This window comes from Esox lucius, chromosome 16 (genome assembly GCF_011004845.1).
Source record: "Esox lucius isolate fEsoLuc1 chromosome 16, fEsoLuc1.pri, whole genome shotgun sequence".
Classification (NCBI taxonomy): domain Eukaryota; kingdom Metazoa; phylum Chordata; class Actinopteri; order Esociformes; family Esocidae; genus Esox; species Esox lucius.
Window position 1 is genome coordinate 11,071,854 of NC_047584.1, and position 24,471 is coordinate 11,096,324.

At 43.6% G+C, this 24,471-nt stretch overlaps 3 protein-coding genes and 2 non-coding genes across 31 annotated transcripts in view; 1 reads left to right on the top strand and 4 right to left on the bottom strand.

Annotated features, from left to right (window-relative positions):
* The window catches only part of clasp1a (cytoplasmic linker associated protein 1a), a 72,159-nt gene extending 71,471 nt beyond the window's left edge, over nucleotides 1-688 (bottom strand). For 4 of the 26 annotated variants that reach the window (XM_010879760.4, XM_010879765.4, XM_010879758.4 and 1 more), the window contains exon 1: nucleotides 466-678. The gene's annotated coding sequence lies outside the window, so the exon portion shown is untranslated. Of the gene's footprint in view, nucleotides 1-465 lie in introns of all 26 variants that reach the window. The other 22 variants (XM_010879764.4, XM_010879761.4, XM_010879759.5 and 19 more) reach the window with 15 other exon arrangements.
* A 245-nt stretch (nucleotides 689-933) lies between these two features.
* Nucleotides 934-5,855, bottom strand: nifk (nucleolar protein interacting with the FHA domain of MKI67). Its single transcript, XM_010879750.4, has 6 exons — nucleotides 5,619-5,855; nucleotides 5,114-5,242; nucleotides 3,501-3,609; nucleotides 3,142-3,353; nucleotides 2,887-2,949; nucleotides 934-1,707 (listed from the first exon to the last, which is right to left on the bottom strand). The coding sequence occupies exons 1-6, from the start codon at nucleotides 5,736-5,738 to the stop codon at nucleotides 1,462-1,464; spliced, it is 879 nt and encodes a 292-aa protein (XP_010878052.2). The 5' UTR covers nucleotides 5,739-5,855; the 3' UTR covers nucleotides 934-1,461.
* LOC114828841 lies at nucleotides 2,720-2,847 on the bottom strand. The gene has a single exon (XR_003777224.1). It is a non-coding gene; the product is annotated as a small nucleolar RNA ACA64 (small nucleolar RNA).
* Nucleotides 4,187-4,314, bottom strand: LOC114828838. Its single transcript, XR_003777221.1, has one exon. It is a non-coding gene; the product is annotated as a small nucleolar RNA ACA64 (small nucleolar RNA).
* A 354-nt stretch (nucleotides 5,856-6,209) lies between the features above and the next one.
* On the top strand, nucleotides 6,210-16,836 carry LOC105016134 (high affinity cGMP-specific 3',5'-cyclic phosphodiesterase 9A). Of its 2 annotated transcripts, XM_010879749.2 has the most exons (14): nucleotides 6,210-6,345; nucleotides 7,710-7,859; nucleotides 8,319-8,370; nucleotides 10,601-10,703; nucleotides 10,834-10,976; nucleotides 11,073-11,132; nucleotides 11,653-11,830; nucleotides 14,521-14,643; nucleotides 15,004-15,096; nucleotides 15,178-15,245; nucleotides 15,353-15,455; nucleotides 15,657-15,761; nucleotides 15,982-16,128; nucleotides 16,271-16,836. In XM_010879749.2, exons 1-14 carry the CDS (start codon nucleotides 6,258-6,260, stop codon nucleotides 16,400-16,402), a joined length of 1,545 nt encoding a protein of 514 aa, XP_010878051.1. In that variant the 5' UTR covers nucleotides 6,210-6,257; the 3' UTR covers nucleotides 16,403-16,836. The 2 variants fall into 2 exon arrangements, with proteins under 2 accessions (XP_010878051.1, XP_019910249.1); XM_020054690.1 differs by lacking the exon at nucleotides 14,521-14,643.
* The last annotated feature ends 7,635 nt before the right edge of the window (nucleotides 16,837-24,471 follow it).

A 24,471-nucleotide genomic window follows, 5' to 3' on the forward strand; every position in this document is an offset into this window, starting at 1 on the left:
ATATCCACAATTCTAAAAAGCACCCTTGTGAAAATTATTTTACTGTTTTAGTATGTTTGTGCCGCTTATTAGAAGACCACAGCAGCCAGCAGTATCCATTTGTCTCCCAATCTATTGTTAATAACGCAGGCCAGTACCTGCTTAGTCAGGCGTTGTCTGGTTTGATAAACCACAAATTAAACAGCTGGTGTTAGCAAACCTACTATATAATTATTTACATTCAAATAAACCGCATGTTTTGCCAATACCCGGTTGTACAATACAGTATTTTTGGACTACCTATAACATTACTGTACAGTACTAGTAGCAGGCGCAACGCGCTAGCCCTATTCATTGATTACAGTACCTAGCAAGAGGCGAGCTAGCTAAACGGCATATTACACACAGCTACGACTGTCTTAACACAATGTGATAATCTACCCTCAACGGATGTACACATTTAAATACATTGATCTAAGTACTTACCATGTCCTGCGCAAAAATGTGAAGTCTTTCACAGGTTTGTAAATATAGTCGGGTTATGACAGTATCATCGAGGCACCTCAGTCTCCACCCGGAATGCCGTTTGCAGGACAAGAACGAGGATACCGTGCGCACGCGTCAAACTGGATTTCGACAGACTTTCGGAGATAAACGAAAATGTCTGTAACCAATTCAGTACAACTAGATGCATACTTCATATCCTGGAATAATTAGTATTCAAAGTAGCTATTACAAAAAACATTTTTAGACAACACAGCAGTTTTAAAAAAAGCTTTAAGAAAAGCATAACGCAACCGATGTCACTACCATCTTTTTGTTCAGAAACCTGTCATTTCAGGAACAACTCTTGAGCGACATCCTGTGGCGGAAACAGTCAACATTTTAGAAAGCACTTTCGTTCAATTCACTGATTACTCCTAATGACAATTATTGTAACCAAAACACTCCAACTCAACAGTGAAGTGAATATTTATTATAGACAAATTAATTTGTTTCGACAACCCAAAACAAACAAAGTAGGAAAAACATGTCTGCACTCACTACTGCACGAGTGACTGCCAAAATGGCAAATAAATGTTATCAAATGCCATTGTAAGTCCACATTGCATTAGCAAAAACATTTAAAACATTATCTTCTATTGGTACGGCTCGAGAGTCAACACAATGTACAAAGTGACATCAAAATATTAAGGATATTTTCTCAGTTTGCTACAATGTACAAGTGTCTAAATTCAGAGCCATCTTATTCAGGACCCTAGTAAATATTAACTAATTTATCTTAGTTAAGATGAGGGACATTAAGAAGATGGTATTGGTTCAAAGGTTTTAATGTCAACCTGTCAACAGTCATCAGCTCGGTAGCCATTCTGCTTTGGGCAATTGAAGACTAACCAACCACCATTAACAAATGTCTCTGCCATACATGCAAGGCAATTATAGCCAGTAATTGTCCTTTAGCATTCTTTAACTGACTCCTTCCTATACAACTGGTGTTATGTCCCCTTCTGAGGAGTCTTCATCCCCTGCCAGGAAGGAGGACTCCTCAGTCTCCTCTTCTTCAGTGGAGAGTTCCTCATCGTCAGACTCCACACCTTCACGTTTGCCTTTGAACTTCTTAGGGGCCGGTGTATTCTTGATGATGATTTCACTATCGCTGTCGTCATCGTTAGTTTTCATGGACTTCCTCCTCTCCAGGACCGAGGGGGTGCACACTGGGGTGATGTCCTAAGGAGAACCAACAACACATTTTACAACTTAGAGTAGCTGTTATTTGGAGTGGCTTATATTTAGTGTATTCATCTTCAGACAGCTTGGTGGGACAACCACTCAACCCAGTCATAGCACAGTGCCTATAGAAAGTCTACCACCACCGTTGATCTTTTTAACATTTTCTCAACTTTTCTTCAGGGATTCACATGATTTTACAGAAAACATAGCAGTTTCTGTCGGGTTCCTGCTGTTGAGTAGTTAATTGCAATGAAGAGGCATGAGGAGCTTTTAAAATGAACTAAGGGACTAAGTCATGGACAGAGATCAGGGGGACAATACAAAAGGCATGATGAGTGGTCAAAATGATTTTTAAGAAGATCCCAAATATCCTGCCTAAATCGGCATACTGCCAAGGTGAATGACTGAGCAAAAAATCTGAGAAGTTACCAATAGGCCAATGGAAACGTCAACAAAGCTACAGGGTTTTATAGCAAAGAATGGTGAACGTGTGCATGCAGCAATAATTTCCCAAGCAATCCATGAATCTGGCCTCTATGGTAGGTTTGCAAAAGCCATTACTCAAGAAAGCCCACCTTGATTTCAGTTTAAAGCACTGCAAAAAAATTCTCACCTTTTCACATCTTAATGACAGAACTTAAAAGTAATGGAGCAACGTACAGAAAATGTCATTATTGAAACCTGCTGCAATCTGCAAGACAGTAGAAACTGGAATGGAAGTTTTTACGATAAATTAATAAAATGGAGTAATGTGGGTATACAAATGGGAAAGAAAAGAGGAATTTGAATTCACCCAATTCTCAGGCACTGCCATTAGAAAATGCGAAAAAGGTCAAGGGGTTGTATTTATAGGCACAGTACATCACAAAATCATCAACACAATCTATCTCAAGGGATTTTTCTCACAACAATGGGGCTCCATGGAAAGGAGAACGTTCACTGCACAGAATAACAAGCTAAGGAGTATTTTTCTTCTGGAGTGAAAAATCATTTGTCAGATGCTTTGTTAAAATGTGGGCACATGGGTTTAATCACAGTGCTATAGATAGCAGGCAATAAGCTTAATGTACCGTAACACTGTTGGCACAGGTATCTAACCACAGACAACTGGTATATCTGAGGTCATTTTCACACTGTGCCTAAACCATAATTTAGATTATGACCATTTGTCCTTACCTCACTACACGTAGATGCGTTCACAGTGTCATCTAACTTTCTCTTCTGTGGCACTTGGGAAGCCTTAAAACAGATCAGCACAAAAGAGGTTATGGGTACTGGGATTTCAGCAGTCCAACACTGAGAAGCAGCTGAGTGGAAAGCAGCTACAAAATGGTTATTCCTGCATGTGAGCCCAAAGGTTTAAAAAACAACGTAATTCTAATTAAAAAAAGAAAATATTGGCTGGTGGAATTGAAACATGAAAAAGCTTACAAATCCAGGGAAGTCATAGTCAATTCCCTTCTCTGCCAGCCTTTTCCTCAGCTTGGACTCTTTACGTAGGAGTCGTCCAGTCATCGTCTTGACCTCTTCAGGTGTGCGTTTCTTGTTGTAGCGAGACACAGCAGGGTGCTTGGGCTTCTTAAACTCCCTCTGGGACCCAGCAAAAAGCTTCTCATGCACCTTCTCAGGAGGGACCACATTACCTGTAGATCAGAACACCACAGTATTAGTACAGCTATAGTGAGGCAGCAGGGTCCCTTCTGTGCTTCTCCCAACAAACAAACACACAATCAAAAAAGTTACACCTGAATGCATTATCTTGGATTTCAATAAGCTCAGAGATCATTTACATTTTATTAATCGCTCCCCCATCAGGTAGTTGTTCATTGTCTCAGCGACAATCTTGGCAACGTCATCACAGTCAAACTCCACATATGCATAGCCTTTGCTTCGACCTGTCTGAAAGAAGAATGGTATAAAAGTCAAACATTTAGCCAGGATCACCTCCCAATATGACCTGTACTAACCTCTAAGAAACCTGGAGGGCACTGTAGTCATTAACATGTAGACTATTATGTTGAAGAAACTTTGATTTAACATCTCACTGTCTTCCTATCTGAGGAAATCTTTCGCCAAAACATATCCAAAGAGTAGTGTTATCAACCTGGCTTCCAGAATGCCGACCTGTACACTATTCCATCCTATGTATTTCCAATTCATTGGTTTTTTTTCCTCAAGCAATTAGACACAAACCCCTGTAAATGTCAGCACACAATATGTAAACATCAGTGTGAACAAACACTTGACACAATTAATAATTAGCAGTAAGACACAAGCACTTCCAGCTGATGAGGGAACATTCTGGTTTGACATTCTGTACAGTGCACCACACCCCACATTTCAGGAGAGTGAAGATACAAACCAGAAAAACAAGCCAACAGAGCAATAGAAAAGACCAGCTCACCAGAAATCCAGATCAATAATAGTAAGACCCTTAACAATGGTATCTAAACTGGATATAAACAGTCAGTGGCTGTAATGTGGGCACATGGGTTTAATCACCTTGCTATACAGAGCAGGCAATAAGCTTAATGTACCAAAATACTGTTGGCACGGTTATCTCACCCCAGACAACTGGTATATCTGAGGTAATTTTCAGACTGTGCCATTCTTCACACTGTTGCATCATACAAGTAAAACAATATATTGTATTATCAACAATATCACTATTATTTAACTCTATTTGCTGTAACTGTCCTGTATCCATTTCATGAGATAGTTTTCAGATTAATCAGTGATAGTAAAAAAAGGGTGCTTCAACAAGGGAGCTGCTGTGGTGGTACTTGGAAGGATCTCTCAAACATTTAAATGATGAACTTTGTGTTAATATCATATTTTGTGTTAACTATGAAGATGTGAAAACTGAAGGGGGAAAAAATCAGGTGTGTATGAATGTACAGAGATTAGTGCTGAAATAATGAATGGTCTGTTTGGGGCTGGGGTATGAATATGACTTCAAATGCAGAAGATTCATTTTAGGATGTGATAACAGCAAAAACATTATTACACTGCTTTGAAATAGTTATATTGGGTTATTAAAAAAAGGCACATATACAGATAAAAGCTAATTTCGCTGACACTTGCCAAGAGCGATTAAAAGTGGCCAGTTTTTGTTATCAAACTGCTACCTCCCTTACCCATGGGAATCAAAACAACCAAGTGTGCTGTATGGACCACCATATAACGGGGGTCCCTGGTCGTCTCTGGTTTGGGTGGGTTTCCCTGGACAAGAAATGGTTGAAGACCCCTAAATCAATTGTATATCAATATATGGTCAAAAGAACTACGGTGCAGGTAATTCAGTTAGATAGGTTCGTCTTCCAAAACAACTTACTTCCACTTCTAACATTGTCAAGACATTAGATTACTCGTCACTAATCATTATTCATAATGTAATGTTTACCTTTTTACTCCGGGCCAATCGTAACCTGACGACTTTTCCAAACTGCTCGAAGTAGGATTTGAGATGAGGCTCGAACAAACCAATCGGGAGATGACCAACATAAATCACTCCTGGATTTATTTTGTATCCCTGTAAATTAAACATAAAATTAAAAAAGTCATCGTAGTGTAAGTTAAAGTTAACTAGATACTATAATAAAGTTACCAAAGCGGTCACTGTCAACCTGTATTGGTTGATGTTAGTTATGTTGTTAGCTACCCATGCTAATACTGTATAAGGACTAAGGTAACCAGCAAAGTAGTAATGCGGCTATTGACTTATCTAATCCCGTATGGAATCAACCTGGATGTATAAAAGAATATATTACTTAGAATAAAATAAATAACGAACTTCAGCTAAAAAAATCTAGCTAGCCGGCCAACTAGTTTGCAATAACGTTTTGCCAAACTTCCACGTGCATTAGGAGCCATTAGGCCACTGTCGCGTGGAGTCTGGGCAAACCAACCTTGTTGGGTCGTTTCTTCGCCTCCTGGACTTTCTTCTTGAATTCAGCATCCTCTTTCGGGTTCAAAGCTAGCAGGGCTTTAGCCGGCTTACTAGCCGCCGGTGCTTTAGTTTCTGTCATATTACTTTTAATTACTTTATAGGGGAAACAATTCGCGAGACAAACCAAAGAATACCAGACCAGTAAATAACGAACGAACACGCTCCCTTCCAGATTTCTGCAAACCACGTGACTAGACTCAACAAAAGAAAATAGATACGACTTCCGTGAAATGTTGTTGCCTTACTTCACGAAACAGCGCCACTTGTCGTATTGGACATGGATACAGCAAGCGTTATCGTGAATGGTACAACGTATTCCCAAGAATAAAAAATATATGTAACATTGAATAAAATGTATGCAGTCTAATGTTCACAGAAATCTTCATGGCATCATCAGATTAAGCTGTTGCATCAAAGGGGGTGGGGGGGGGGATTAAATAGATTCAGAGGGAAGAAGATGTAAATGAAAAAGAAAAGAAAGAGAGGGAGAAAAAGAGGGGGCTGGAGTGTCTCTCTACTAAATTGATATGTAACACATTGAATTCAGAACACCATTCAACAGTGTGGGAAGCAACATCAGTAGGTTAAAAACACAGATATGGGAACAAAAATAATCTACTTCACTGTGAATGGAAGACCAGAGCAGGCAGAGTATCCAGTTGATTGCCCTGCCCAGGATGTCAAAGGTAGGAAATCTATCATTTTGATATTTCTGAAATGTCCTATACGCTATTGTTTTTTCACACACCTACTGTGTTTAAAATGTTCCAAATGCAACGTCATTTCAGTGTTGCATTTGAAATAACACAGTATATACCCATACATAAATATATATGGTGTTCTATGAACCATGCTCTACCAGCTGAGCTAAATGGAACATGTTATTACTCCAATATCAGGAATCTTTCCTCTGAGGTAGAAAAGCACAGAGAGAAAGGACCGAGAATGTTCTTTCTCTACAAGATGGAGCAGTGGATTAGAACTAAAGTGAACTTAAGTGAAGCAGAATGAGACCTATGAGTCAAACACATTCAATGTATGTCCTCAACAAGAGACCGATTGTAAAACAAACCCAGATCAGCCTGGTATAAAGAGATGCTTAACGCCTCATCTGGATAGAGACAGTGAGACACAGGTGTAGCTGACAGCAATCAATGATTGCATTGGTGTCAAAGCTAACTTGGTGTTAATCTGGCATCTTCAGAAAAGAGTCTAGAGATGTGAAACAAACAAATGTTTATGGACAGTATGATGTCAGAGTTAAGAGATTAGGTCTTTCACCTTTGTTGTGGGTTCTACTGAGATGCTTATTATTATTATTATTATGCTTATTGAAGGTCAATTCAATCATATGAATACATTACATTAGAAAAATATTATTTTCCCAACAGTTCTGAAGACAGGTACAAGGGAGAGTAGGCAAATTGAACTCAGTGATCAAATACAGATGCATCTCATGGATGCTAATCTAATGACAATACATTTTCTTTCAATGCCAAACGTTGAGATTTAAGGGCTGTTGACAATCCTGCGTGGAGCACACAAACATGGCAATTATAATGCAATGCGATTATGAAAATGTGTTATTGATTGTATGTTAGATATGTGCATAACATGTTTCCGTTTGCATGTCTCATCTCCTTTCAGTAATTATGTGTGTTGCCCATCTTTTTAGTCATACATGCTGTAGAGTGAGTGGTAGGGCTATAGCTTTAGATAACCTCAAATAGGTTGCTTCAGGTAGGAATATTCCTCCTCAACCATTCATTATGTGTGTTAACCCAATTGACAAAAAGCTTGGCCAATATGCTGAGCACATCAAAGGCTTGAAGTATTGTGTTCGTCCTCTGGGCGACTTGTGTGTGTTTGGATTGGCCAACCTCAATCTCTGTACAAGGTACACAGACTGAGACCAATGTCTCTTTCACAGCTGAGCCCGGCGTATACAAGTTTACATAGATGAAATGTTGTCTGTTTACAGTACCAGTCAAAGTCCCAGTCAAAAGTCTGGACAAAAGTCTGGTAAGTGTGTCTGTTTTTTACCCTTCAGATTTGTTCCGCTCGGCAGCTGAAGCAGGACCCCATGATATTCTGAAGCTGTACAACCCTCAGGGAAGCATCATCAACATCTCTCCACACCTGGAACCCAACACTCCTAACTCTTGCTATAAGCTAGAGGTGGTGGCTGCTGATTGCAACAGTGAGGCCTTAGACATCCTTTGCTATGTCACCATAGACATTGTCTGACCGTGGACAGAATTGCATTGCATTTTCTGATGTTTTCTAAGGGCCTGGATATTCTGCTGTATATATTTACATTTGATTAATATACATAATACCTCAGCAATAAGTGACATGGGTGAGTAGTATATTTTCCCTGGCTATAAGGACAGTTTTATGCCCAATGTTATGCAGAGCCTAGATACAACCTTTAGCTGTGGTATATTGACCATAAACCATAAACATCTGAGGTGCCTCCTTGAACCTCCTAAACTGGTTAGCAATGCAACTGAAATAGATAACGTGAAGTTTGTCATACCCCTGGTAAACAGTCACAACATTCTGCCAATTACTGTTCAGGTCTTAAAACACCCAGTTCATAAAATAACCAAACCAGTTCACTTTCATATTTTAATTAATAGTGTACCTTTTCTCACAGGTGTGGAGCTTGCTGTGGCATTGGGTTTTGACCTCACTTCCATGGAGAAAAGGTATATCTGAAAGGGTGTATATGGGTCATTCTACATAAGTGGTGTGAATTGTTAGTGTATATCCTTGGTACTGTACATGTTTTCCAACATATCTTAGATGCAAATATATATTATTCACTTTGCTGTTACTGCACATTATATTATGTATACAAATTCCTTACCACCTGAATGAAACAAGAAAATGTTGCAATAAAGGGACAACCGGTGTGGTTCAAAACAGATTTGATCGTACACGGTTTTGAAAAACAGAATTGAAGGAAATATCACCTCCATTGTTCTTTTGAAATGTTTGAGTTTGATTTTATGAATCTGAAACAAATAGATTTTCTTATCACTTTATTTATTATGTTGTTAGATTTGAAATTCTTACTTCATCTATCTGGATATTGAAAAATTGTAGGCTTTACGTTATAAAATTCAAGAAAGAAAGTATTGATCCTAGATCTCCACAGTGGTCAACATCAAGCATTGCAATCAGTATTTAGACCTTGTTTTGTATTCGTTTTGCACTTAAAGGTTTGCTATTTTAAGGGAGGGGTTTTTGCGGATACAGGTCAAAGATCAAATATTTTAAGGGAGGGAGTGTTACAGATACAGGTCAAAGATCAAATGTATGTGGCCATAAGAACCTCATGTAAACTTAATTTCAGTACTGTTTGCCATTGGATTGCAGAGGAATTCTATAGTAGGATTTCAAATCATGCTAGAATATTTTTTTGTAGGGGTGTGACTTAGTTTAGGAGTATTGGTTTGAGACCTCCACTTCTTAAATAAATAGGAGCATAAAAAGGATTTTGCATTAGGCATATACACTCACCTAAAGGATGATTAGGAACACCTGTTCAATTTCTCATTAATGCAATTATCTAATCAACCAATCACATGGCAGTTGCTTCAATGCATTTAGGGGTGTGGTCCTGGTCAAGACAATCTCCTGAACTCCAAACTGAATGTCAGAATGGGAAAGAAAGGTGATTTAAGCAATTTTGAGCGTGGCATGGTTGTTGGTGCCAGGCAGGCCGGTCTGAGTATTTCACAATCTGCTCAGTTACTGGGATTTTCACGCACAACCATTTCTAGGGTTTACAAAGAATGGTGTGAAAAGGGAAAAACATCCAGTGTGCGGCAGTCCTGTGGGCGAAAATGCCTTGTTGATGCTAGAGGTCAGAGGAGAATGGGCCGACTGATACAAGCTGATAGAAGAGCAACTTTCACTGAAATAACCACTCGTTACAACCGAGGTATGCAGCAAAGCATTTGTGAAGCCACAACACGCACAACCTTGCGGGGGATGGGGGCTACAACAGCAGAAGAGCCAACCGGGTACCACTCATCTCCACTACAAATAGGAAAAAGAGGCTACAATTTGCACGAGCTCACCAAAATGGGACAGTTGAAGACTGGAAGAATGTTGCCTGGTCTGATGAGTCTCGATTTCTGTTGAGACATTCAGATGGTAGAGTCAGAATTTGGCGTAAACAGAATGAGAACATGGATCCATCATGCCTTGTTACCACTGTGCAGGCTGGTGGTGGTGGTGTAATGGTGTGGGGGATGTTTTCTTGGCACACTTTTGGCCCCTTAGTGCCAATTGGGCATCGTTTAAATGCCACGGCCTACCTGAGCATTGTTTCTGACCATGTCCATCCCTTTATGACCACCATGTACCCATCCTCTGATGGCTACTTCCAGCAGGATAATGCACCATGTCACAAAGCTAGAATCATTTCCAATTTGTTTCTTGAACACGACAATGAGTTCACTGTACTGAAATGGCCCCCACAGTCACCAGATCTCAACCCAATAGAGCATCTTTGGGATGTGGTGGAACAGGAGCTTCATGCCCTGGATGTGCATCCCACAAATCTCCATCAACTGCAAGATGCTATCCTATCAATATGGGCCAACATTTCTAAAGAATACTTTCAGCACCTTGTTGAATCAATGCCACGTAGAATTAAGGCAGTTCTAAAGGGGGTCAAACACAGTATTAGTATGGTGTTCCTAATAATCCTTTAGGTGAGTGTATATTTGTAACAACATGGTTGGACTTGGATGAAATTGGAAAACATCATGATGTAATTGAATGATTGGACACCTAAAATATGTTTTGGGGGTGGGACAGCAATTTGAACAGGATTCACAAGGTTCAGGGATGGTCCTGAATATGTCTGACTGCATGAGGGACCAAACATTGTGAGTCAGGTGAACATTATGTTTTGTGCCCCAGATTGCAGGGCTTGGAGAAGAAGATCCTGATAGAGGCTGTTGAGACTCCTGCAATTGTGTATGAGATGAAGAGACAGGTGGAGTCATTCCGGGAAAAACTTGAAGTATGTCATGTCATTGATGCTGAACAATTCATATTGTACAAACTGGTTGGGGAGGTTAATTCATTTTGCAGCACTGTATGAAGCTTCAACCGTCTCTGCCTAGTCGAGTGTTCGGAATTTGTCTCCTCAGAGTGTGGAACATCTGAGCTGGCTGGGCCTATTTAAAGAGTTGTCTGAAGGAACAAACAAACCCTCTCCTTTCTACCACAAGAAAACACTGCGTAAGACCAGAGAGGAATGTGAGCATGTACGGGAAAAGTTTCTGCAGATGAGGCAGGTGTACTTTTCATTATTGTTGATAGTGACCTTGTGAGATCCAATTCAAAATTGAGAGAAAAAATAACAATAGTAATTCCATGTTCTCCACAGTACCCTTGAGATATCGGAGGAAGTGAGACAGTATCTTAAGACTCCGACCTTTGACAACTGGTGAGTTCCCTGACTACTGACCTTTTCACACTTTTCTTAGGACTTTCTTACGCAGTAACGGTCCCAGATAGTGTGTGGGTTGTGAGTGGGTACAGAAACGTTTCTGCTGCTTGATAAACAAATTGTCTGCACCTGTTCTTTCAATAGACAGCCATACAGAGAGAGGCAGGGAGGCAGCTGACACACTTGAAGGGGAGAGGGTTATTCACCCCTTTCATGTGTCCTACAGGCTCATATCAATATGAATGGCTGTCTGTTAGGGGTTTACCAATCAAAAGGAGGTCTTCATAACAAGCCTTATTAACACAAGCACATTTGTTGGACACCTCATGCATATGACATGCATTAGACAGCTTTGAATGCAGTTTTGTTGTCAAGTATTATGGCTTCTAGAACAAACATAACGTAGGATAATCTTCAAACAGGTTTATATCAATTGTCTCCTTTGAAAACACACAATAAATATTTTTTTTTTAATTAAAAAAATAAAAGATAAGTTAGTCTATCCTTTGGTATCCAGGCAGTGGGAGGATGCAGAGATCATGGTTCTACTACAGGTCATGTACACCGACCTGGACTTCATTGCAACCTTTAACATTGAACCTGAAGTGCTGCAACAGTTCCTTTATGAGGTGTACAAACGGTACAACAACATCCCCTTCCACAACTTCAGACACTGCTTCTGTGTCACACAGATGGTGAGTGCCTGTGTTAGAAAGCGTGCGTGTGTGTGTGTGTGTGTGTGTGTGTGTTTGTGAGTCAGAAACATGAAGGTCACCAGAAAACCTTTGAGTCCCCTTCCTCTGTGATTATCTAAATCAGCCTAAATGCAGTTATGGGAATCTCATCCAGGAAACTCTGTGTTGTGTGCTAAGACATTGAGTGAAGATCAAGAAGTGGCATTTGTATAATGAAAAACTTGGCCTATACAGTTTTTGTATCTACGAAATAGTGAATATGTATCTATTCATATCTATTGTGTAACATCTGGCCCACGTGGCACAGCAGGCTCTCCCTCCTCTCCGATGCTCCACCTCGCCAGCATACTAACCACCCACTGGAGCCTGATGGCAGCAGCGTGCTCGAGGACGCGCCTGTTCCCCATCATTAGTGGTTCATTCAAATATTTGATTCACCACTGCACCTCACAAATTATTGTTTGTCACTACTGACCGTGAGATGCTGATCGGTCAGATTATTGCCAAAGTAAAAGAGAACTTTTGATTTTATTCCTGGTAATGGTTTTCCTTCCTAAAAATGCACTCAATCATAAATATGCTTTTTCAAGAATACTTTGCAGGTAATGACTGCTTGAAATCTAGAATGCGTGTACATCACCAAACGTTGGGTTTCCTCCTCTGTGATGCTTTGCCAGGCTTTTACTGCAGCTGTCTTCAGTTGTCATCGTCCATCTGTAAAGTAAAGTGCCGTCCAATAAACTTTGCTGAATTTGGCTGAATCTGAGCAGACAGTATATCCCTACACAGTTCAGAATTAATCCGGCTGCTTCTGTCTTCTGTCACATCATCAATAAACACTAGTGACCCAGTGGCATTGGAATTCATGCATGCCCATGCCATCACACTGCCTCCACCATGTTCTACAGATAATGTGGTATGCTTCAGATCATGAGCCGTTCCAAGCCTTCTCCATACTTTTTTCTTCCCATCTTTCTGGTACAGGTTGATCTTAGTTTAATCTGAACAAAGAATTATGTCCAGAACTTGGCTGGCTTTTTTAGATGACTTTTTGGCTAATCTGGCCATTTTATTCTTGAGGCTCATGAATGGTTTGCACCTTGTGGTGAACCCTTTATATTTGTTCTCGTGAAGGATTCTCTTTATGGGAGACTTGGATAATGATATGCCGACCTCCTGGAGAGTGTTCTTCACTTGGCTGGATGTTGTGAGTTTTTTTTTTCTTTACCATGAAAAGGATCCTATGATCATCCACCACTGTTGTCTTCCATGGAATTCCAGGCCTTTTTGTGTTGCAGAGTTCACCAGTGTGTTCTTTTTTCTCAGAATGTACCAAACTGTTGATATGTTCCTGCCATCTCTCTGATGGATTTTTTTTTCGCTGCCTAAGGATGGCCTGTTTCACTTGCATTAAGAGCTCTTTTGACTGAATGTTGTGGGTTCACAGCTTCCAAATGCGAATGCCACATCAGGAATCACCTCCAGACCTTTTACCTGCTTAACTGATGAAGAAATAATGAAGGAATAGCCCACACGTCCATGAAACAGCTTCAGAGTCAATTGTCCAATTACTTTTGGTATCTTGGAAAAGAGGGGGCTACATATTAAAGAGCTGTAATTCCTAAATCCTTCCTCCAATTTGGATGTGAAAACCCCCAATTTTTTGCTGAGAGGCTGCACTTTAAGCCCATATTCATTATTAAACTGTGCCTTGAATGTATTTTGGTAAACAGCCAAAATAACAGAACTTGTGTCAGGTTCCATTTATTTCAAGACCTAACTATATACACACACTATAAGCAATCAAACATTAAAACCTAGGTTGAATAATTGTTTACATTTTTACCGGACTGCGTAAGTGGAGCCGGCACTTAATGAATGAATTAGTGACTGCCTGACTGACTAACCCTTGTTAAATAGTGTAGTGGTTAGAGAAGCGGACCTGTAAACTATAGGTCCCATGTTCGTATCTCCTCACAGGCAAAGTACACATTATTAATTATTCCGTATAGACAGAAACTTCGCTGTCTGAAACCTTCAGTAACTACTTTATTGTAAGCCTGAAATAAAACAGTTTACGGTTATATTGCAATGGTTTCTGGTGGATTTTCGAAGTATGCATCCATGCATGCGGTTTGGGTCAGGATAGACAAACATTTGCTGGCTACAACATACATTATAGTAAACCTTAACAAAAATTGTATACGGTTATAATGCAACTGTTTCTGGCATGGAAAAGTTCATCTTCAGTCTCGCTAGCAATTGCTCAATTCTTATGATTATTCCTAGGACGTTGGTAGATACTAGTAAGCCTATAACTGGCCAATAAGCTGGTCAAATGGCCAGTGGCAAAAGTTAACAGTTCATAGACGCTATTTGTGGTGGAGGTAAACTTAATTAGAACTGTAGTTAGCAACACAGCCTCCCACATGGGTGACCTGGGTTTGAATCTCAAGAGGGCAATACTCTCCATTGCAGGCCGGCTGAACTAGGCCTGTCTGGTTTTTTGGAAGCACTAAGCACTCTGTGATGTGTCGTGTGCTAAATACTTTCTTGTCTATGGGTTATGTCGGCCATATTCCACACCCCTTCATGTTTTTTTGCCCAAGTATAGTCTTTGGATTGCTTCTGTTACAAAGACTCTTTCTTTTGTCTCTGATAGATGATCAATACCTCTTTATTCTCTGTAGATGTATGGGCTGATTTGGTTGACAGACCTGAAAAGTAAAATTGACAGCATTGATCTTCTGACCCTGCTGACCTCTGCAGTCTGTCACGACCTTGACCACACAGGGTATAACAATGCCTACCAGGTGACCCCCAAAAACATTTCTTTCCCCAGGACACTTCGACTGGTGACTCTCCTGAAATAAAAATAAAGGTGCACCCTGTTTCTACAACATTGTACTTACATTAAAATAAATAGGTCAAAAAATGTATTTACACAGAGTGTGTACCGTAAATAAACATGACAGATCTAAGCTGAATAAGAGTGGTGGTTTTCTTTATTTTCCCGGATAGTTACCAGCAGAAGTGTTTCCGGAGTACGGAATGCATTGGACTTCCAAGTCCCTCAGTCAAGCACTTATCACCCTTTTCTGTTTGGGTATATTTTTTATAAAATGTCCCACCAGGTAACCCATCAGTTACACACCACCGTCTCTATCTTTCAGATAAATGCTCGTACTGAACTGGCCCTGCGTTATAATGACATCTCGCCCCTAGAGAACCACCACTGTGCAGTTGCTTTTGACATCCTGGAGAAGGTATGGTCTGTGAGGGTACCGCGGCTGAGTGGGGCGATGGTGCGCGTCAACCGTTCACGTCACAACTTGTCTGTCTTTCAGAATGAAAATAACATTTTCCGAAATCTGACGGGTGACCAGTATAAACGGATAAGAGAGGGCATCATCAAGTACGAATGTTGTTCTCAGCACCCTTTCCAACACAAATACTGCATGCATACTTCACTAACTCTAAAGTGCATCAACTTCAGTTTTTAAATGTATTTATTATTCTTAGATGCATCTTGGCCACTGACATGACGAGGCATAACGAGATCCTGAACAGGTTCAAGTCCATCCTTCCTGTCTTCGACTTCAGCAACAAGGATCACAAAGACGTGGTAGGAAGAAGCCCAGAATAAGCCCTATTCTTATGAGATCCAGGATGAAATGACGGGGGGTGGGCATTTTTCATCTTTGGGGGGGGGGGGGGGCATATAAAATGTATGTTCCATTTGCTGTGTTTAAGTGGAAACAAAACTGGGGGGGCACAGATTCCCCCTCACGACTTGGGTAACATTTCCTCCCCTATCTCCCTCCAGTTAATGATGATCATGATCAAAGTAAGTGACATTTCCAATGAGGCGCGGCCCATGGACGTGGCCGAGCCCTGGTTGGATTGCCTCCTGCAGGAGTTCTACAACCAGGTAACCAACCAGAACCACACAGATGTTAGCAACCGATACACACCAGCATGCAGCATAATCTACATGGTTCAAACACAGCTCTAAAATCCTAACCAAGTATTTCATTTGGATATTGGAACCATAGACATATATATAGACAAATGTTGTTTGCCCGTGTGCCGTATTTGACTGGAACAAAGTGATTGTGCAACTCTTCTTTTTCTTGCCGTTCCTCCGTCAGAGTGACATGGAGAAGCTGGAAGGTCTTCCTGTCACTCCGTTCATGGATAGGGACAAGGTAACCAAACCATCCTCACAGACAGGCTTCATCGGCTTTGTCCTCTTACCCCTGTTCATCGAGTTGGCCAACCTTTTCCCCTGCCTGGAGGTAAGAACTACAAGCGTACAGCCGCAACACATCTGTAACTTCACTGTAGTTCAGCTGCGCCCACCGCAGGGCGCGACCGGTATTGAACAGGATCATTGGCCCATCTCTTTATCCAGACCCTCTAATCTCTGTGCCCCCACAGCAGCACATCATAGACCCAGTGAGGAAGGCCCTGGACTACTACACAGAGATGGAGAAAGCCCTTGACAGAGAGAAGGTGAACCGAGCACAGAGTGACAAGGCAGGAACAACTAAGAACAAGGACACACCATAATAGAACCAACAAAACACGACAGATCATTCATTGGAGACAGGGGATGCCTGAAAACCAGACACACTGTGAGGGTCTGTGATTAGATGTAACCAACTGAACAATGGAATTGGTGTAACATAATTGTCACTTTTTATAGTGCTGAGTCAAGTGTGAACGTAATTCAGTTTGTGTATTTTATGCTAAGTAAATGTTTTTTCAGTGCACATATTGTGTATATTAAAAAGATTTTTTTTTTTTTCTTCAACAAGAAAATATTGTAACAAGAATCAGAGGCAGGAATGTTTTTTTATGGGCAGGTTTACTGCTATGCATGCATAAGCAGCATTTATTGTGAAAAGTGTGCGTAAAGCTGAGTGGATGTCTTTGATGAAAATGTGGATTATAGTTGCCATCTAGTGGACATTCATATTTTTCATATTGATAAAATGTGTTGTCAGAAATATGTGTCTTTATGACTCATCTCTACGGAAATAACAAATGATTGACAGTTGACACAAATATGTAGCTATTTTTTGCTTTCTAATTGTAATGCACCCTCTCATTTTGAGTATTTATTACATTGAATATAATTGAACACAAACAATCGACTGTCTTCTAATATATAGTTCACATCTCGTTAGTACATTGGTTTTAAGGAATTCCACAAACATTGCAATTTAAGCAACATGCGGAAACATGGACAAACATAAATTCAGTACAATACTAAACTATACAGTAAGCTTTGCAATAAATGTATATCATTGTAAAAATGATAAAATCAGTAGAAAAAGACGTACTTTGTCATCTGATAAAAACAGTGTCAAGGTGAGACGATAGGGTTAAAAAATATATATATATTCTTACATTGATTATTTTTTGTCTTAAGGTATTCAGTACAATTTTAAAATTAAAATATGAATACATTTTGTTTGTGAATTTTACTTTATTGGGCAGCAAGGATTATCCAATTTATAGAGGAGTTAATGGATTTGTTTTCTTCGGAGTCATAGCAGATTATATCTTAAAAATTAAAGGAAAAGTCTGGTTAAAAGTAAAATAATGTAGAGTAAGATGTGTATTATTACAGAACATACAAGCATTATCAATATCAGAATACTTAGATATAATTGGATTACAAGGGTACATTTTGTGTGATATAAGTGTACTTCTCGATGTTTACCTTTTTTCATAGATTTCAGAGCTCCATAGGTCTGTAATTTTTATCATAGGTACACTTCAACTGTGAGAGATGGAATTTAAATCAAAAAGTAAAACTTGTATAATGTACACATTCATTCCACACAGACTGATATATTTCAAGTGTTTATTTCTTTGAATTTTGATGATTATTACTGACAACTAATGAATTTGAATTCAAACAAATGTTTTGAATATTGTGAAAAGGTTCAACATTGAAGACACCTGGTGCCACACTCTAATCAGATAATTAACCCAAAACACCTGTGCTTCAAGAACCACCACACACAGACGTATGCAAGACATGGGTTTCAGCTGTCGCATTCCTTGTGTCAAGCCACTCTTGAACAAGACACAGCATCAGAAGCGTCTCGCCAGGGTTAAGGACAAAAGGACTGGACTGCTGCTGAGTGGTCCAAAGTTATGTTCTCTGATGAAAGTACATTTTGCATTTCCTTTGGAAATCAAAGTCCCAGAGTCTGGAGGAAGAGAGGATAGGCACAGAATCCACGTTGCTTGAAGTCCAGTGTAAAGTTTCCAGTGATGGTTTGGGGTGCCATGTCATCTGCTGGTGTTGGTCCACTGTGTTTTGAGGTCCAAGGTCAACACAGCCATCTACCAGGAAGTTTGAGCACTTCATGCTTCCTGCTGCTGACCAACTTCATGGAGATGCAGATTTCATTTTGCAACAGGACTTGGCACCTGCACACAGTGCCAAAGCTACCAGTACCTGGTTTAAGGACCATGGTATCCCTGTTCTTAATTGGCCAGCAAACTCGCCTGACCTTAACCCTATAGAAAATCTATGGGGTATTGTGAAGAGGAAGATACGATACACCAGACCCAACAATGCAGAAGAACTGAAGGCCACTATCAGAGCAACCTGGGCTCTCATAACACCTGAGCAGTGCCACAGACTGATCGACTCCATGCCACACCGCACTGCTGCAGTAATTCAGGCAAAAGGAGCCTCAACTAAGTATTGAGTGCTGTACATGCTCATACTTTTCATGTTAATACTTTTCATTTGGCCAACATTTCTAAAAATATTTTTTTTGTATTGGTCTTAAGTAATATTCAAATTTTCAGTGATACTGAATTTGGGATTTTCATTAGTTGTCAGTTATAATCATCACAATTAAAATAAATAAACATTTGAAATATCGGTCTGTGTGTTTAATGAATGAATATAATATACAAGTTTCACTTTTTGAATGGAATTACTGAAATAAATTTTTTGATGATATTCTAATTTTATGACCAGCACCTGTATATATTATTAAGGAATTGTAACTGTTATAAGAATAGAAATGCCACTTCTACCCATAGACATAATAAAGATTATTATGTCTATGCTTCTACCATGTGTTTGCCGCCATACTGATTTGTAGGGCCTCTATGACATCAGCCCATGTTCTATTATATATGTGGGTAACTACCGAAACAAAAACGCTTTGAATAAATTAATCCATCCATCCATCTTCTTCCGCTTATCCGGGGCCGGGTCGCGGGGGCAGCAGTCTAAGCAGGGATGCCCAGACTTCCCTCTCCCCAGACACTTCCTCTAGCTCTTCCGGGGGGACACCGAGGCGTTCCCAGGCCAGCCGGGAGACATAGTCCCTCCAGCGTGTCCTAGGTCTTCCCCGGGGTCTCCTCCCGGAACTGGTTCACTTTTTGTAGAGGATGCCCAGAAAACGCGTCAGGAATGACCATAGCCTCGGCCGAAGCTACACCTTTGGGTTGCGATCGTTGTCCATCTTAATGTTAGGACTGGTCCAAGGCTTTCATTTCTATTTGGCTATTTTTTTAAAGGAACTTTTGAAAACGTTTTTGAAATACAAGTATCTTTAAACAATACTGCCGAAATTATGGTCACTATCACAAAGGACAACTTTAAATAGTTATTGTACCAGGCTTATATGAGCTGCGTGTAATAGAATGGGGTGATAAACGGACAGGATGATAATGCATGTTCCTACATTTGTCGGCCTATTGAGAATATGTCACAATGCATATCAAATATCCATAACATTGTATTTCCAAACAATACATTCTCTCTCATCTGCACTGTTTTCTAAGTAAGCAAATATTTGTATAATGTTGGTATTCATTGTTTAAGTTATTGTTTGTGCATTGAGTTGTATGGTTTGTTTAATTTGCACTCCAGGTTTTTTGTTTGGCATACTCACAAAGCACTGTGAATGCATCTTCAGTGCCATCAATTCACACAGGGTGAGGTCACTGGGAAAAAACAGCGTGGCCAACACTCCACCAAACAACCCGTCTAGTTCAGGTATGAAATTGTCTTTCATCATTAAACATGAGTGTTGAGAAGAGAAATAGGATTAATATATTAATATACACTATGTACACATCTGTTTATATTGTATATTTGACATGCCTACAACAGCTTCAAATGGTTCAGACCAGCAAGCAAAACCAGCTGATAGTGAGAAAAGGCAGCAGACAGCCACAGTGGTGAGAAGTAAAAAATATAGACACTGGCAGAGAGAAAGAGAGAGAGACTGTGACGACTACGACCTCTGCTGGTTCACCTCCCCCTGCAGCGGGCGGGCCCCGGCGGTCGACGTCACCGGCTTTCTGACACCACCGTCTCATCATGCATTTCACCTGTGTCTCGTTTAGTGCACCTGTTCATCATCACTGTTTCCCCCGGTATATATGTTCCCTCTGCTCCCCCTGTCTTTGTGTGTGATTGTGCTCTGCCACTGTGTTTATGTATGCGTCTATGTAAGACGCTCGTGCTGTGTGTTTTGTTCCATTCCTATATAAAATAACCTTCATCCGCCGCGCCTTCTCCGGTTCCTCCTTGCTTCCTCAACCTCCGCCGTGACAGAATCACACACCTATCAAGAAAAGCAGCAAGGATATGGAGCCCGAAGGAGCTACAGGCGAGGTCGGTGTTGCGGAGGCGGTCAAGGTGCATTCAACAATGCTGGCCAGCCTAGGCGCCGCGATGGACAATGTTCTGAAAGCGGTGCAGCGCCTAGAGCTGAGCCAGCAGCACCCCGCAACACCGGCCGTCTCTCCGCCGGCCCCAGCCTCGCCACCAGCCATGGGGCCGTTGCATCTCCCTTTGCCGAGGGATTACAACGGGGCGGCGGACCGCTGCCAGGGATTCCTATTGCAACTGGACATCGCGCTCCAGGCGATGCACCCTGCGCCGACCGAGGCACAGAAGATCACCTCGCTCGTCTCCTGCCTTTCCGGAAAAGCCCTGGAGTGGGCCACCGCCGTCTGGAACACCGAGCAGCCCACCCAGGGCAGCTACGCCGAGTTCACCCGCCGCTTCCGAGCCGTGTTTGACCACCCGCACGAAGGAAGAGAGGCGGGTGAACGGCTGTTCCACCTTCGGCAGGGGACGAGGTCGGCGCAGGAGTTCGCACTGGAGTTCCGGACCCTGGCAGCGGGATCGGGGTGGAACGAACGGGCTCTGATCGACCACTACCGCTGTAGCCTTCGCGAGGACGTCCGGAGGGAGCTGGCTTGTCGAGACGTGTCCCTCTCCCTCGATCAGCTGGTTGACATGTCCATCCGTCTTGACAACCTGCTGGCTGCCCGAGGACGTCCCGGAAGAGGCCCGTCCGTTCCACCCTATCAACCATACCAACCCGACACCGCCGTCCCCATGGAATTGGGAGCGGCTGCACTGCCGGGCAGACGTCGGGGAGGACAGGTGCGGAGTGCCTCCAGGAGGCAACGAGGCCGTCTTACTGCACCACACCGCACCTCCCTCCCTGAGTCAAGAGGCGACAGGCAGGGCACTTCCGCATCACCCCAGGTAGCACATGCACATTCGCCACTAACCTCTTCCCTCTCTATGTGCACTGTTCCTGTTAGGTTCCCCGGATTTTCGCTGCTTGCCCGGTGTAAGGCGCTGGTAGACTCAGGCGCAGCCGGGAATTTCATGGATAGGTCCTTTGCCCTACGGGCACACATACCCCTCCAGGCCCTCGACACCCCCCTGCCCGTGAGAGCTCTAGACAGCCGGCCGCTAGGGTCAGGGCTGGTCACTAGTTGCACTGTTCCTCTCCTCCTTGTTACCGACAACCGACACAGTGAAACCATTTCATTTCACGTGATCGACTCACCCACGTTCCCCGTCGTTTTAGGTTTCCCCTGGTTGTCCCTACATGACCCTGTCATCTCTTGGTCTAGTCGACGTCTGTCGGGGTGGTCGCGGAAGTGTCAGGGTAGGTGTTTGGGTGTTTCCGTTGGCTCGACCTCGGTGGAGAGTCCAGACAGTGCGCCTGCCGTGCCCATTCCCCCCGAATACAGGGACTTGGCTACGGTTTTCTCCAAGGCCAAGGCTGCTGTGTTGCCACCACACCGGCTGGGGGATTGTGCGATAGACCTCATTGATGGAGCCGCACTCCCGAAGGGTCACGTGTATCCACTGTCCCGCACCGAAACGGAGACTATGAACGCCTACGTTGCGGAAGCGTTGGAACAGGGATACATTAGGCCCTCCAAGTCACAGGTCTCCTCGAGTTTCTTTTTTGTGAAAAAGAAGGACGGTGGTTTGCGCCCGTGCATCGATTACCGGGCGCTGAACAAGATCACCATTCCGTTCCGCTACCCTCTCCCTTTGATCTCTGCGGAGGTGGAGAGGATGCACGGGGCCCGCTTTTTCACTAAATTAGACCTCAGGAGTGCCTATAACCTGGTGCGTATCCGGGAAGGAGACGAGTGGAAAACTGCTTTTAGTACCACGTCTGGCCATTACGAGTATTTAGTGATGCCGTACGGGTTGATGAATGCTCCTTCCGTCTTCCAGTCCTTCGTAAACGACGTATTCCGGGACTTGTTGTGTGAGGGAGTGGTAGTGTATATTGATGACATCCTGATATTCACTGCCACCCGCGCAAAACATGTCTCGTTAGTGCGCAGAGTGCTGGCTCGACTGCTGGAGCATGACCTGTACGTGAAAGCCGAGAAGTGTCTGTTTTTCCAGTCGTCTGTGTCCTTCCTGGGATATCACTTTTCCAGCGCAGGTGTGGCTATGGAGGAGCCTCACGTTGATGCCGTGCGTAATTGGCCGACCCCAACCACGGTTAAGGACGTGCAACGTTTCTTAGGCTTCTCTAACTATTACAGGAGGTTTATCCGGGGCTTTAGCCAGGTCGCGGCTCCGATCACCTCCCTTCTGAAGGGGGGGGCGACCCGGTTGCGGTGGACCGTGGACGCGGAGCGGGCGTTTGTGGAACTGAAACACCGTTTCACCACCGCTCCGGTCCTGGCCCATCCCGACCCGTCGCTCCAGTTCATTGTGGAGGTGGACGCGTCCGATTGTGGGCTCGGTGCCATCCTCTCCCAACGGACGGGGTGTCGTAACACGCTCCGTCCCTGTGCCTTCTTCTCCCAGAAGCTCAGTGCGGCGGAGCGGAACTACGACATAGGTGATCGTGAGCTGCTGGCCGTGGTTCGAGCTCTGTCGGCGTGGAGGCACTGGTTAGAGGGGGCTAAACACCCTTTCCTCGTCTGGACTGACCACCGGAACCTGGAGTACATGCGGGCAGCGAGGAGGCTGACCCCTCGCCAGGCAAGGTGGGCTATGTTCTTCACCCGGTTTGTGTTTACTCTCACCTACAGGCCGGGGAGTAAGAACGTCGGGGCTGACGCGCTGTCCCGCCAGCATGACACGGAGGAGAGGCCGGTGGATGATGCTCCCGTGCTCCCGGAGTCATGCATCGTGGCACCGGTGGTATGGGAACTGGACGCGGACATCGCCGAAGCGCAGCGCGACGAGCCCTCTCCGCCCACATGCCCTGAGGGCCGTACGTATGTGCCGGCGTCTGTCCGCGACCGCCTCATCTACTGGGCGCATACATCTCCCTCCTCCGGTCATCCTGGCATCGGGCCAACAGTGCGCGCCCTGGCCGGTAAGTACTGGTGGCCCACTTTAGCCAAGGACGTGAGGGTATACGTCTCTTCCTGCTCGGTGTGCGCCCAGAGTAAGGCACCCCGGCACCTACCTGTGGGCAAGTTGCACCCCTTGCCCATTCCACAACGACCATGGTCCCACATTTCTGTTGATTTTTTGACGGATCTCCCCCCTTCCCAGGGCCATACCACCATCCTGGTCGTTGTGGATCGGTTCTCGAAGTCCTGCCGCCTCTTGCCTCTGCCCGGCCTTCCTACTGCCCTACAGACCGCGGAGGCCCTGTTTACACACGTCTTCCGGCACTATGGGGTGCCCGAGGACATCGTGTCTGACCGGGGTCCCCAATTCACGTCTAGGGTGTGGAAAGCCTTTATGCAGCACCTGGGGATCTCGGTCAGCCTGACCTCGGGCTACCATCCCCAGTCCAACGGGCAGGTGGAACGGGTAAACCAAGAAGTGGGTAGGTTCCTCCGGTCCTACTGCCAGGACCGGCCGGGGGAGTGGGCAGAGTTTCTGCCGTGGGCAGAATACGCACTGAATTCTCTGCACCACTCCTCCACGGGCGTGACACCTTTCCAGTGCGTCCTGGGCTACCAGCCGGTCCTGGCGCCGTGGACGCCGAGCCAGACCGGTACCCCTGCGGTGGACGACTGGTTCCGGCGGGCAGCGGGCACATGGGAGGCAGTACAATCCCGCCTCCGGCTCGCTGTCCGCCGTCAAAAGACCAATGCAGACCGCCACCGCGGGGAGGCCCCGGTGTATCGGCCGGGCGACCGGGTCTGGCTCTCGTCCAGGGACCTGCCCCTCCGCCTGCCCTGCCGGAAGCTGGCCCCGCGGTTTGTGGGGCCTTTTAAAGTCCTGAGGAGAGTCAACGAGGTAACATATCGGTTACGCCTTCCCCCCGACTACCGTATTAACCCCTCGTTTCATGTGTCTCTCCTCAGGCCGGTGGTGGATGGTCCCCTCCAGGGGTGTGAGGTGCGGGAGG

What these genes read in the sequence shown, in the direction of transcription:
- nifk (XM_010879750.4), bottom strand. Translation starts at nt 5,738, where the DNA reads ATGACAGAAACTAAAGCACCGGCGGCTAGTAAGCCGGCTAAAGCCCTG. An exon ending in ACTATGACTTCCCTGGATTT is followed by an intron (nt 2,950 to 3,141) that starts GTAAGCTTTTTC and finishes ATCTGTTTTAAG; the next exon opens with GCTTCCCAAGTGCCACAGAA. An exon ending in ACGCATCTACGTGTAGTGAG is followed by an intron (nt 1,708 to 2,886) that starts GTAAGGACAAAT and finishes GGTTCTCCTTAG; the next exon opens with GACATCACCCCAGTGTGCAC.
- LOC105016134 (XM_010879749.2), top strand. Translation starts at nt 6,258, where the DNA reads ATGGGAACAAAAATAATCTACTTCACTGTGAATGGAAGACCAGAGCAG. An exon ending in CTCACTTCCATGGAGAAAAG is followed by an intron (nt 8,371 to 10,600) that starts GTATATCTGAAA and finishes TTTGTGCCCCAG; the next exon opens with ATTGCAGGGCTTGGAGAAGA. An exon ending in TGCAGGAGTTCTACAACCAG is followed by an intron (nt 15,762 to 15,981) that starts GTAACCAACCAG and finishes TTCCTCCGTCAG; the next exon opens with AGTGACATGGAGAAGCTGGA.